This window comes from Amblyomma mixtum, chromosome 1, assembly GCF_055824585.1.
Source record: "Amblyomma mixtum isolate Tamu chromosome 1, ASM5582458v1, whole genome shotgun sequence".
Classification (NCBI taxonomy): Eukaryota; Metazoa; Arthropoda; class Arachnida; order Ixodida; family Ixodidae; genus Amblyomma; species Amblyomma mixtum.
In genome coordinates, this window is record NC_143012.1 from 291,149,543 (window position 1) to 291,161,887 (window position 12,345).

The 12,345-nt window shown below is 46.4% G+C and overlaps 1 protein-coding gene across 2 annotated transcripts in view; it reads left to right on the plus strand.

The window, feature by feature from the left end:
- LOC149372030 (myosin light chain kinase, smooth muscle-like) overlaps positions 1-12,345 on the plus strand; it is a 41,188-nt gene that overhangs the window by 12,784 nt on the left and 16,059 nt on the right. For both annotated transcript variants that reach the window (XM_089566392.1, XM_089566393.1), the window contains exons 2-5: positions 1,446-1,492; positions 3,686-3,776; positions 7,407-7,613; positions 11,943-12,084. In XM_089566392.1, coding sequence (XP_089422518.1) covers positions 1,459-1,492; positions 3,686-3,776; positions 7,407-7,613; positions 11,943-12,084 — 474 coding nt within the window. In that variant the 5' untranslated portion in view covers positions 1,446-1,458. The remainder of the gene's footprint in view (positions 1-1,445; positions 1,493-3,685; positions 3,777-7,406; positions 7,614-11,942; positions 12,085-12,345) is intronic.

The following is a 12,345-nucleotide window of genomic DNA, read 5'->3' on the forward strand; positions in this document are numbered from 1 at the left end:
ATAAAAAAAACTGGCTCCCTATTTACCTGGTTAGTTGCGGTAAATACTACTTAGAGGGGCTGGCACGTTTGCCCTTGTTTAGCTTTGTTTATCTCTGTTTATCGTTCTTTAACGTTTTATAAGCTTGAAAATTCGAGTTGCACCCAAATTTTCTTGCAGTTGTTCCTCGGCCCTCCACTGGCGATAAGCCACCTGAGCTGCTCGTCGCGATTAGAATCGTCGTTACCTCTGTTCAGTGGTCTCTGAAACCACTTGTACTAGCATTCATACGGCACGTTCCTCCGATGACTTAATCGGTTTGGTTTGGTTTATGGGGTTTAACGTCCCAAAGCGACTAAGGCTATGAGAGACGCCGTAGTGGAGGGCTCCGGAAATTTCGACCAGCTGGGGTTCTTTAACGTGCACTGACATCGCACAGTACACGGGCCTCTAGAATTTATCCTCCAAAGAAATTCCAGCCGCCGCGGCCGGGATCGAACCCGCGTCTTTCGGGTCAGCAGCCGAGCACCATAATCACTGAGCCACCGCGGCGGCGATGACTTAATTATTCGACTCTTCTTCTCTCTCTCTTCGCGTTTCCCACTCTGCAACTATTTCTGCATTCCGTTTAGCTGTCTTCGCCTCTCTACTTCGGCTTGCCGCCTCGCTGAATCCACTGGATCAGTTCACTTACGTTGGCACTCTCTTCTTTTCGTGCTTGTGTCTGTACTCTCGACGACGAGATAGTCTGTACGTTTTTGTTTTAACCGTAACTAGTATTAGTTTTGACTTATAGAAATGAAAGCCTGTGGCCTTCTTGAAGTGCCCAAGGATGGTCAGAACTAGTTATTGAAAGGATCCTTGCACAAAAGTGTTACTACCGAATGTATTCACGTCGGATGCGATTTACCCTGAACATAAAGATTAGTGTATCAAGCGCACCGTACACACTCAGTGAAAGACATGCGAACGAGTGCAGATGGAATCTGGGTGGTACCAGGCAAGTAGGTAATCAAGCGCCAGCGATATCTCCATGTGCCCCGGCGGAGAATGAGTTTGAGATGACGGTTGTACCTCCGTGCTTGCAGCAACGGCGACGAATATATTTAAGTATAAATCAATGTTCAACTCTTTGAGTGCATCCTCGTGCACACTTTTTTTGCCAAGCCCCTTGTTTATACCTCTGTTGTGGTGTATACTATAATATACGCGCTTGGTTTTTGAACGCATCGCTATTAGACTAGTTTATAGCTGCGCAATCATTCCTTTTATGCATGACAGATATCTACAAAATAGCGCTCAATTTAGTCTGCGCGCTATAGATGGAAATGCATTTAAACGGGACGCTTCCGTAAAATGTCTTTAAATGCAGATTTAAATGCTCAAAAAAGTGACAAATGTGGTTGACGGGTTTGACTGATTTATTGCGCTAATTCAGGAGGCTGATGTCCTTTATTTCTTTCCAGTGTCAAGCCTACTATGATATATGTCGACGAGACAGACCCAGACGAAGGTGAGCTGGCATGTCTTGACAAAAGCCTTTTGTTGCAGCTTCGACTCAGATGAGAACACCAATAGCTACCGAAATCGATTTGATAGCGTTCATACATTTCGCTTCCGAATTTATTCGCTAAAGGCGGTTGCAAGAAATTTTACCTTGATAAGCACTCCGAAGTTTTCCTCGTTTACCCTGAATTAGCAGATACATCTTTCACAGATTGTAATGCCCTTAGTGACCGCACATTGCTGAGCCGTGACGCAAATGAAATGGCATGTATGTGCTGCTCAGAATTGGTAGGGCTCTTTATAGCGATCCGCCATTTGTGTTGAAAACAAGTACTCCATCAACGGTTACTCACAAACTCGACATTTCACTTCCACAATCAGGCACCCTCAGCTCTGTTCTTACAGCATGTGTTTTTCTCCCTCTATAGTTTCGAAAACTTTAAAAAGTATTTTTCAATCCTCATCCTGCAGCACCAAGAGCTGCTAATTTTGCCTGTAACTTTGTTGAAGCGTGTTCAAATCGTGTGCAAGTACATTGCTTTGTATTGAAAAGTGACGAAGCGATCTGGATGGTTCAAGATTTGTCTTGACATCAGGCAGCGAAAATGTTTACCTTTATATTACAAGCATTTCGATTTGTATCGAAGCGCTTCCTTTCTGAGTTACTTTCAGATTGCGTAAATGCTTTAGGGTTGGGAGTGTAAGCACTCACATTTTCGTTAATGGCTGGGAGGATTGAACATATTTAATGGTAGTTCTATATTTGCGCCTCACCATTCGGATATACAGACCAACCTTGTCAATCCTTCGTTATGTACATTATTTTGTTATAAACCATTCTCTTATTACGATTCTCACTGAAAGCTCGGTTAACACGGGCTATAAAGAAGTTACGGGTACAACGAAGTAATCGCCGAGACCCTTCGACTTCGTTATAACGAGGTTCAGCTGTATATAGATTGCGAATCATGGAGGCACCGGGCAACCACTGCTGTGTGTGTTATGTGCTCGGGAAAATGAGAACGTACGTAAACAGTAAAAAGAGAACCTAAATTTTGGAGGAATTTTTTTCTTCGGTGTTACTAGTCTTGATATCTAGAAGGGCATAAAAAGGTATTGAATTGACGCACTTTCCGATCTTGCAGCCGGCACAGAATGAAACAGCCAGAAATGTTCGTTAGATTCATGTAGCCAAGACAACGCTGTTACTGTGCTCACAACAGCAGGAGTGATACCTTCTTTATAACATTTACTACATTGAGTGATACCTTCTTTATAACATTTACTACATTATACCAATTGTTACCTGCAAGTAGTTCTCTAGATTTTACAGAAGCTAAGTGAAAGCTTCTTTTTGTTGTTTAAACTTAACTCAAATGTTAAACTCCTTAGCGACAAACGCCTAATATAAAAGCGGACTGAAACATTGATAACCGCGTGTCCAATATTTTCTTTTTGCCTTCTTGCCGAAAGGACTTCCCAAGGTAAGCTTAAATATTTTTTTATGCTGTTATGCGAGTCAACGTGATGTTTCTTTACTTATCTACTAAAGATCTCAAAATTTTTCGCTTTTAAACGAGAAGAAGCTTGCTGCTCGGCTTAAAGAACAAATTTTCTGGAGCTTAAGTTTTTTCGAAAAAATGAGTTTTCGTTCTTCTCTGTGCTCTTTTAAATCTAGTGGCCTTAGCTAACTCCTTGTGCCTGTCACATTAGCACTACCCTTATATTTTCTGACAGAAGAGCTACAGATAATTTTTCGCAGAAAATGAGTCGGAAAGACAAATTATCTTTTGTTCGTCCTTCTTTCTCACACTTTCCCAGCACTAAATAGAGTTCTGTGTGTTTGCTTTTCCCAAACAAAATAGGTCGGTCAAGCTGTTCACGTAGTTTTCTGTAGAAGTCTTCACCAGCGAAATAAAACCATGCAATTCTCTGAAAAAGCTGTTCGTAGTTGCAAACCTTATACAGCGAAGTGGACACTTGAACTCAAATCTGGTTTAGCTTTGGCACTCACCTTATGCTGAGCTGTCCAGGGAAAATCTGTTTCATAGTCAGCCTAAAGTTTATTTCCTCGTGGAACATTTAATCAAGAAAATTACCCCAGAGTAAGAAATTTATTGACAGTCAACCCTTTTCAGTTGAGCAGGCAGGCTTGACCTCCCAACGAATGAGAGCATGGCTTCTTTTGTTTACCTTGCAGAGCCCGAGCCCCCCTTCGAGCCTAGGCAGGTGAAATTAAAGAAGAACCAGGATGTCAAGTCAGAGTACACGCTTAGGGATGAACTGGGAAGGTAAGTTTTTGCGCTGAGGCTAGACATTTTCTTGAAAGAGAATGCTGCATCTCATTTTAAAGCGACATGCATATTCAGCTTGTCTGAGTTTTGCGGGTGTGGAAGGCTTCGAATTGGCATTCAGAATTGGGAAGTTACTTGCAAATTAGCAAATTATTAGTAACAAACTGGTTACATTGTTATCTTCTTTGATTTACTGTGTCAATCTAGCTTCTTTGTATGCGTTTCCTTCCACGAAATCTTTAACGTTGCCGTTATCTTGTCGTCTGGTTTTGTCGCGCAGGATAACGTCTTCTGTAAAACGTTGTGTGCAAGGATCACATGTCTGTGCCATCAAAGACCGCTGCCTTTTGCCCGTCTTCTGTCACGACTGTTAGGCTTTAGAACGTTATTGTTGTCCCCTGGTGCAGCGGCACGCAACCACTGTAGGGGATTGGCCAGGGTGCGTTGCACATTCAAATTAGTAGAGACACATTGACGTAATTAAGGCAGAAATTTTGTGTTAAAGGAAGTAATTTTGAAATTTATAACTAAGAAAGTAACCCGCCTAACGCAGTGATGTAATCATGAAGATAATCGCACACTGGTAATTGGGGAGATCCCCTGACGCTCGCCCCGAACGAGAGAAGAACCGGAATAGAAAGACGAAGCCCTCATCGAGCGAGGGCAATCTCTAAATGTCCCGGCACAGTTTCATAGTACTTGCTAATACATTCGGCTTTGGAAAATGGCGTGGCTATTGTAGCAGTTTGGGATATTCAGCACCGAACTCTACAAGCCTGCATCTAACTTCAGAGGGCATTTAAAGCATTCATTATAGAATCGTGTTCTTTAAGTTCCATGAACTACGCATTGCCAACATGAGGCTTTAAATAGATAGTGCCAGAAAACAGGTGAGGCATTTATACTGAAATTGCTTTCACCGTTCCTCAGTACTGAGAGAACGAAGGAAGACTATACTTTTGGCGACATAAAACAAAATGAACTAGGAAAACCTTAGTTCGTTAACCAAAGTTTCGACAGACTACTTGTCTCCGTCTAAGTAATACGTTGCTGCTGCTTGTGAGACCGAATGAAGAATGAAGAATAAAGTACACGGTCCTCACTATAACTGCCACGCGTAGAGAGAAGGAAGTTGAAACAAAAAGATGTGGAAGGAAAGACGCTGGTCACTGCAACCGAGTCTGCCGAAGCGAGCGGGCAACGCGTTCAGGCGCTAAATGGGGCCTTCAACTCCGAGGAGAAAGACCGGTAAGGGAGGAGGGGGCCTGGAATGGAGAGGGTGTTAAGGTGACGAGCAGGAACTTAATAAAGCTATGTCCAGGCAAGAGGGGCGGCGTCAGGTGGCATGGTATAGAAAGCTTGCAACCATAGAGTTTCTTACTATTACCTAGAGGGAAAGCTGGCGGCGCTGCACTTCAGCCACCATGGACGCCCAAAGCATCATGGGGCGGTGAGCTACTTGTTGCGAGACAGTCGTAGTTTTTGTGGAGCATTGAGTGGCACTACTAAGACGTTTTATTCCGAAAACGCTGTTCGTTTGGGCGCAGACGACTTTCGCACGAACACAGTGTTCAAAACCCATAGTAGTGAAAACGCGATGACACACGACGCCAATAAAAGGTTTCACTTTTCCGGAATGCCATTAAAAAACCTCTTATAGTATTTAAGCAACAACATCTTTTTTGAAAACATATTTACTTTTAAAAGTGCGCCCATTAATTACGAAATATTAGTTTTTATTGTGTTCATTACTTGGCCAATAGGTGAGCGAGTCGTCTCTTATTTTGGGCAAACTTTGCACTTAAAGGCTTTTCTGCTCGTTTGTTGGAATCATTAGACAAGATATTGAATGTTAGGACGTTTGTAATTATCAAACAGCTTTATTTTTCTATTATTTTTTGGCCAAAAGTTGCAGTTACGCAACAAGTAGCTCACCGCCCCATGATGCATTGAGCGCCCATGTTGGCTGAAGTGGTCTCGAGGGGTCGCCATGCAAACTCCCATAGACGGGCTGCCAGCTTTCCCTCTAGGTAATAGTAAGAAACTCTATGCTTGCAACAGACTACACTGGCAGCAACTGGGAAAAGGAAGTTATCACGAACATCAAAAAGAAAGTCTGCGAAAACCGAGACTGCTAACTGGATGAAAAAAATGATAACCAAAGAATAATTGCGTGAATACAGAGCTGGTAAGCACGAAATCCGGAAGGAAACGCTCTATGATAGTTCAAGAGACTGTGTTCTTCTATTTGAGGTGAGATCAGGTTTTCCTAGAACCATACCATATAGAAGCAAGTATGAGCAGGGAGATAATATTTGTGCCGCATGCGGGGGCTGTGTTTAAAACAATAAACACGTCCCGGAAGTCTGTAAAGCAATACATCCAGGTATCAAAGAGGGCATGGCGAGCCTTCCAGTAGCTTTGAGTTCTCGGGATAGGGAAACAAAAGTACATCAGCATTATAGCCGAGCCAAAGAACATTAGAGTACTGATGGCGTTAAAGCAGAACGAAAAAATTGCACGAACTTTAACAGAAGTCAAAATAGTAATCATTCTTTAGAATGCCGGCAATTTAATGTCCACTATTTTCAGAGCTCGGGTTCATAGCGTAGCCTCACCCTTGTATAATTTGCTGCAAAGCAGGAATACAGAAAGAAGAAGCGTACCAATTTCCAGCTTCTGCCTTGATTATGGGCATCGGAGTTAAGGGTACCTAGCAGGTCTTTGTTATTGTGGACGAGGATCGGCTATATGACATTTATGATGTCCATTGGGGAGGCCAATGCACTCATTTCGCCCGGCTCTTCAGGTGAACCTCCAGTGGTAATTAGTGTCTTTGCGTGCGTGCTTGTTTCCGTCGCATGCAATCAAGTTCTGAGTGAGGCGCCGCTAACCATTTCAGACGCTATGCACGCAAATGTGTGCCACAAAGTCTACCCACATCGGAAACTCTCAGCTCTTTTTTTTTTTCAGCGACTGCTACAACTACCAGTTATACCTTTGTTAGCACTCCTTTTAAAATAACTGAGGACTAGTTTGTATGCAATCCAGCAGACGCAGCGAATTAAATTTCTGAAAACAGTAAACTTGGCTGGAAGTGCTTTAAGAGAGTCAAGGCATATTCTGCCTAATGCAATGATTTCACCATGCACAGCTTCGTGAAAATTATGACACCAAGATTTTTCCAGTGTTGAGTGACTTATGACCAATCCTGCTGGCGTTTCGATGTTAGCATTTCCAACTATGCTGACGCGTCGTCCACGTTACATGAATGTATCTTTTCTACATTCTAATGGCGCATGGTAGCCTTAGCCGCTTATGCGGCGTTAAACCCAACGCAACTCTACATTCTAAAATTATTTTGCGTGTTGCGTAAATTAGCTGGTGGTGTATCGCGTTGCAAAAAAAAAAGACAGTAATATTGGCTCTCTTGGGGCTTGAATTCACAATTTAGGAGGTAATATTTATTTATGTATTAGAAATAGCTAGCGGCGTCTGAAAAAGTAAATTCGTTGTTTGCGAGGAAGTTGCGTGTCAGCAAGTACGGCGCATTCGTGAGCTCCTAGCGATGGTTCCGAGTGCGCAGTGTGACTCAAAGGGTGCTTCGGATGCCGCTTTGCGCTGCAGGGGCAAGTTCGGCACAGTGTACCGGTGCGAGGAGAAGAAGACGGGCCGGGTGTTCGCGGCCAAGTTCATCCTGACCCAGAGGGCCGAGGACCGCGCCGATGTCGAGCGCGAGGTGGAGATCATGCGCTCGCTGCAGCACCCGCGCCTGCTGCAGTTGTACGACGCCTTCGACGACTCCAAGAAGCAAATGATCCTCATACTGGAGATGTAAGTAGCAGGGAACAGCTGCGGGATTGAACATCACCTTCTTTCTCTCAGAAGGCCGCCATTGCGAATCACTCTTTTTTTTTTATTCGACGAGTGTGCCATTCGGGTACAAGGTAAGAAATAGGAACTGCCGTGCAGGACACAGTTATGGGAAGAAATATAATCCGCGTTCACGAAGAAACCCGCAAAGAAAGGCTGCATAGCGTTCATGTATTGTGCACTTCTTGCAGTCAGGTGGCGTTTCCATCGTGGGCCCACGTCATTGAGGAACCATATGAGAACTGAAGCCTTTGCTGGGCACGTCCGCATCTTGCGTCGCGGACGTACGTTAATTTGTGTGTCAGTGGAAACTGCTTACCGTGGCATCGACGACAGGCAGACATCAGAGCCGTCCCTCCTCGAAATCGGCGCACAGATACCTTCTCCTCTTGCCGATCAAGATTTCCGTAAAGTTTGAGTGCGCGCGGACGAATCGTTGCGCGCACTATTGCTCGCATTATTGTTCGGTTAAATAGCTCTTTCCAAGAAAATATGGCCGTGTTCCCGCCATGAGAACGTAGAGTTCTTAGGAGTGGAGTTCTGTTCATACTCAGAGATCCTTTTCTTAGCTATCCAGTGGCCGGCTTATTGTGTGTTGGTGAACTCCGTCACACAGAGAAGGACTCGGAACATAAGGCGTACGTGGCTTTGAAGGGCGAAATCATTCTGTCGCCAAAAATCAATGCCAGTAGCCGCATGATATTTAAGAAAAGAGGTCTATGTAAAAAAGGGGCGCGAAAGGTGCGTGAGCGTTTGCGCAGAGATTTAACGAGTAGCGCTGTGTAAGGTGAGAAGCGCGGAGTAGTTCGGAAATGTTCATGAACAGGAAAAGTAGGAGAGCGATTGTGTTACATATTGCCGAACGAAACAAAATGAATAAAGCCGCAGCGGGAGCACCGAGACTCAACCGGAGCTTGAGTCAAGGGATACGGTGTTTCAAAAGAGGAAAGCCAGCCAAGCAAAGGGACTCGTTCAGGATCCGTGATTGCGAGAAAAACAGCGCTAATGAGGACTAGGAAAGGTCTAGCAAAAAGAAATTCGAGTGACTTCCTTTATTTATCAACTTATACTTGCTCAGAGTACGTTTTATTTCTTTCTCCGTGACTTAAAAAAAAAAAAAACCTACGCACAGTGTTATTTTGTTTAATTTGTGTGTGTGTTTGTTGTCACCGTTAGCAGGACTAAAAATACAGGAATCTCTGACATCCGTGCTGGCTGCTCCCCAACCTTTTTGTGCAGTGCAGCCAATGAAACAGCTCCAAATTTTTCGCCCCGCAAAGCATCGCTGAGGGAGAAGACAGTGACGTCAAATTGGCTCGATTCAACTACTAGTTGCTCAACTGTAGCTCTCCTCGCATCAGCCACATTAGGTGCCAGTTCGGGCGTTCAATTACTTAAGATATTCTCTCCTTTTTTTCAAGGCAGCATAAAAAAATGTCCTCGAAGCAACGAAACTAAGGCTGTGCATTTCTGCACAAGTCCCCAAGAAAATAGCTCTGGAACGTATGCTCTGTAGCAACCTTTAGCGTATGCAAGGAACCATGTAGAAACCCTGCAATCCAGGAAACATACAGGCACCAAAGGTATGGAATGGGCTGACCCCGCCCGTTCCCTGCAGGTGAGCGAAGCTCTGTGCTATCTCAACACGTACTTGCTGCGATGGCGCTGCTGGGCGAAACAGTTCTCTTCCTCTAATCATTGTGTTCTTTTCCCTGTTTCCTTTCTCCCCACTTTTCCTCTCTTCTTCTGCGAGAAGTTACTGCAGTTACTGCGCCTTTCTTCCCTAAACACAAATTTTCAATTTTTCTCCCACGTTTCCTGATAAGGAGCAACGATTTTCGCTGGACAGCTGCGACGCCGATAGGAAGCTTTTCCCTTTCATTACTACAACACACATAAGAATGTGGACAGGACACTTGACCTGGTACGCTAGGAACCACTGAGAAGATATGCAAGGAGGCTCATTCCACGGGAGAAGAAAGGCAGCCGAGGAACGCGCTGGAAGCGCACAAAAACGCTGTTTGGAGGACGAACAGAAAGCAGCACAAACAGAAAGAGGGAGAGACAGGGCGACCGAAGGGGAGGTCTCCGGCATGCGGGTAGGCTGCACGAAACTTGGCCTTGCTCTCTTGGGGCGAGACAAAGCTTTCTTCCCCTCCGCCGGCACCACCGGCACCTCCACAACCACCACCAAGCGAGCGCGTACCACAGCCGGCTCTCCTCGGTCGGGGGCCCGAGAAGCATGTTGGCTGCGAAGCGCCGCGGGCCGGCGTGTATTTAAAGCCGGCTCTAACCTTCAAGGGCCGGCCGCTGGGGCGGATGCGGAGGGAAGCCCGGCGGCCTTTTGTTCGGCGCGACCCAGTGCCCGGGAGCGATGCCAAGGGGACCGGAATAGCCGCGGCCCCTGTCAGCCGCCAGACTCCGGCCTGCGGTGACAGCAGCGCTCTCGAGAACGAGGGGGCAGGAGAAGGGGGTACGTGAGGGCCCGCGGCTTCGCATGCCCGCCGTTATGTTGACCGACTCCTCGGCTCTGCGGGAGCAGGCTGGCTCTCGCTCCATTCACGCGGCCCAACTCTGCTGCAGATCGTGCGCACGTGTCCCTGCCTCCTTTGCTTGGAGCCTGGGCTGCGGCGGAGCAGCAAAAAGCGACAGTTACACCGTTATCGTCATGCGCAGAGTTTTCAGCCACTCACGCCTCGCGAGATTTGTCGTGTATTATTCTTTTTTAGTCCTCCGCTGACCCGCGGCCACGGTAGCGGCTGTTGTTGCTCCAGCCAAGAGGTCCGTCTGGTTCGTTTTTCTCTGTGGCAAATCGTGTCACAGCCGCTGTGGTTCTGACCCATCCAGCAACGCGTAGAGAGAAGAAAAAGAAAGACAGTGGGATAGGGAGACAGGTTGCACGTTTGAAACAGACCGCAGCTGCGTGTGCTATAATTTGCGCTCGAGAGGATTGGGCCGTGCCACTGTTTAACTTAAGTGTTGGTGGCTGCAGAACGAGCGGACCGCCGGCGAGACCCTTGCGGGCGCCATTTCGCCTAGGCTTTTACGTAACCGTTTTGTTTGTTGAAGGCTCGTCTCTTGTTGTCTACCTCAGCGCCTGGTGAGACCCAGAGACAGAGAGGGAGGGTGGTCCCTGGGCATCTGGTGGGCCTCCTCCTTGTGGGCGGTGGAAGCGTGGGCGCACCGAGGCGGTCGCCTCTCGAGTCCTGGCGGGCGAAAATATAGTCGGCGCGGCAGGTCACTTTCTCTCCGCGTAGGAAGTAGAGTAAATAAAGGAAGCAGGCCTAGAGAGATAGTCCCTGCACGGCTTGGAATATTTTGGCTCGTTCTCGGTGCTGCCTGACGTCATTTGCGTCAGGGCGGGCTGACGTCTTGCAGACTTATGACTGAAGTCTCCCAAAAAGGATGTCTCACGTTTCACTTCCGACGTTAGGCCCAAAAGGTTTCTGTTGTGGAACCTTACGTGTTTTGTTTTGGGCCGTGTATGGTTGTAGCCCCTGACGAACGAAAGTAAGGAGTCAGCAAAAGTTTTGCTCGCAAGAGGTGGCGCTGAGGTTGCCCTGAGCCATGTTCTTCGGGCCTCCTACTCCCTGCGAGGAAAAAGAAATGAGGAGAGAAAGAAGAATGTAAGGAAGAGCGCGGCGTTGACAGAGTAAAGGTGCAAATAAAACAGGCACGTGATCAGTGGGACCGTTCACATTTACTGCGTTGAGTTCAGGCCTGAAACGTTGCTTAGCCTAGCATGTCTTTTGAGCGCAACTGGAATGAAGCTAACGACCACGATACTTTAAACTGCAGACAAGACGTGATAGTGGTTGTGAGTTAGCGGAACTGTTCCGATTTACGCGTAGAAAACAAACACGCATCCGAAGAATGAACTCCCGGCCAACGCAAGCAGCGCGTGTTGCAGAGTCGCGGTCGGTTCCTGCGTGCTTCCGCGCTTGCCTCACCTTGAAGACAACGTCAGTGGTGGCAAATTGAAGGCTGCGTCTTTATCCCCTAGCATAGTGCGTCCGCAGCCAACCAGGAAGTTTTTAAAGCGGAAGCTTCAATTTAGTGTGTCCCTGGATTTAGCCCGACCTTGCGAGGGAACGCGTCAGCTAACAACCGCGAAGCTTGAGTCGTTTGCTTCGGCACGACCCAATGATGACATCGGGTGGTGCTATAAGTACCTACCGCGAGTTAACAGAATGCGAGGCTATACATAGGAGCTGTAAAAAGAGACCTCTGACGTATTTGTTTTACATATTTCTTTCTTTCTTCCTTTTTCTTCGTTTTATTTTTTTCCAGGATCGAAGGCGGCGAGCTTTTTGAGAGGGTGATTGATGACGACTTTGTGCTCACGGAAAAAGCCTGCGCCATTTTTGTGCGGCAAATATGCGAGGGTGTTGACTACATGCACTCCAAAAACATCCTCCACCTGGATATGAAGGTGAGCCTCTGAGGGTTTTTCATGTGCTCTCTGTCTTTACCGAATCCTCTCTCGTAATGTGAGACGAGCGGTGAATCGGTGCTTCTTAATTTTTTGTGGCCACAAACAGCTTTTATTGAATTGTATTCCTTTTAGTTTTAATGAACTGTGCCCAACTGAATTACTGCTCCTATTCTACACGAGTTGTCTGACGCCATCAGGTGAGCAATGGCAGCTTAGTAACTAATGTCGACGCTTTTAGGCCTGTTTACACTACGATAC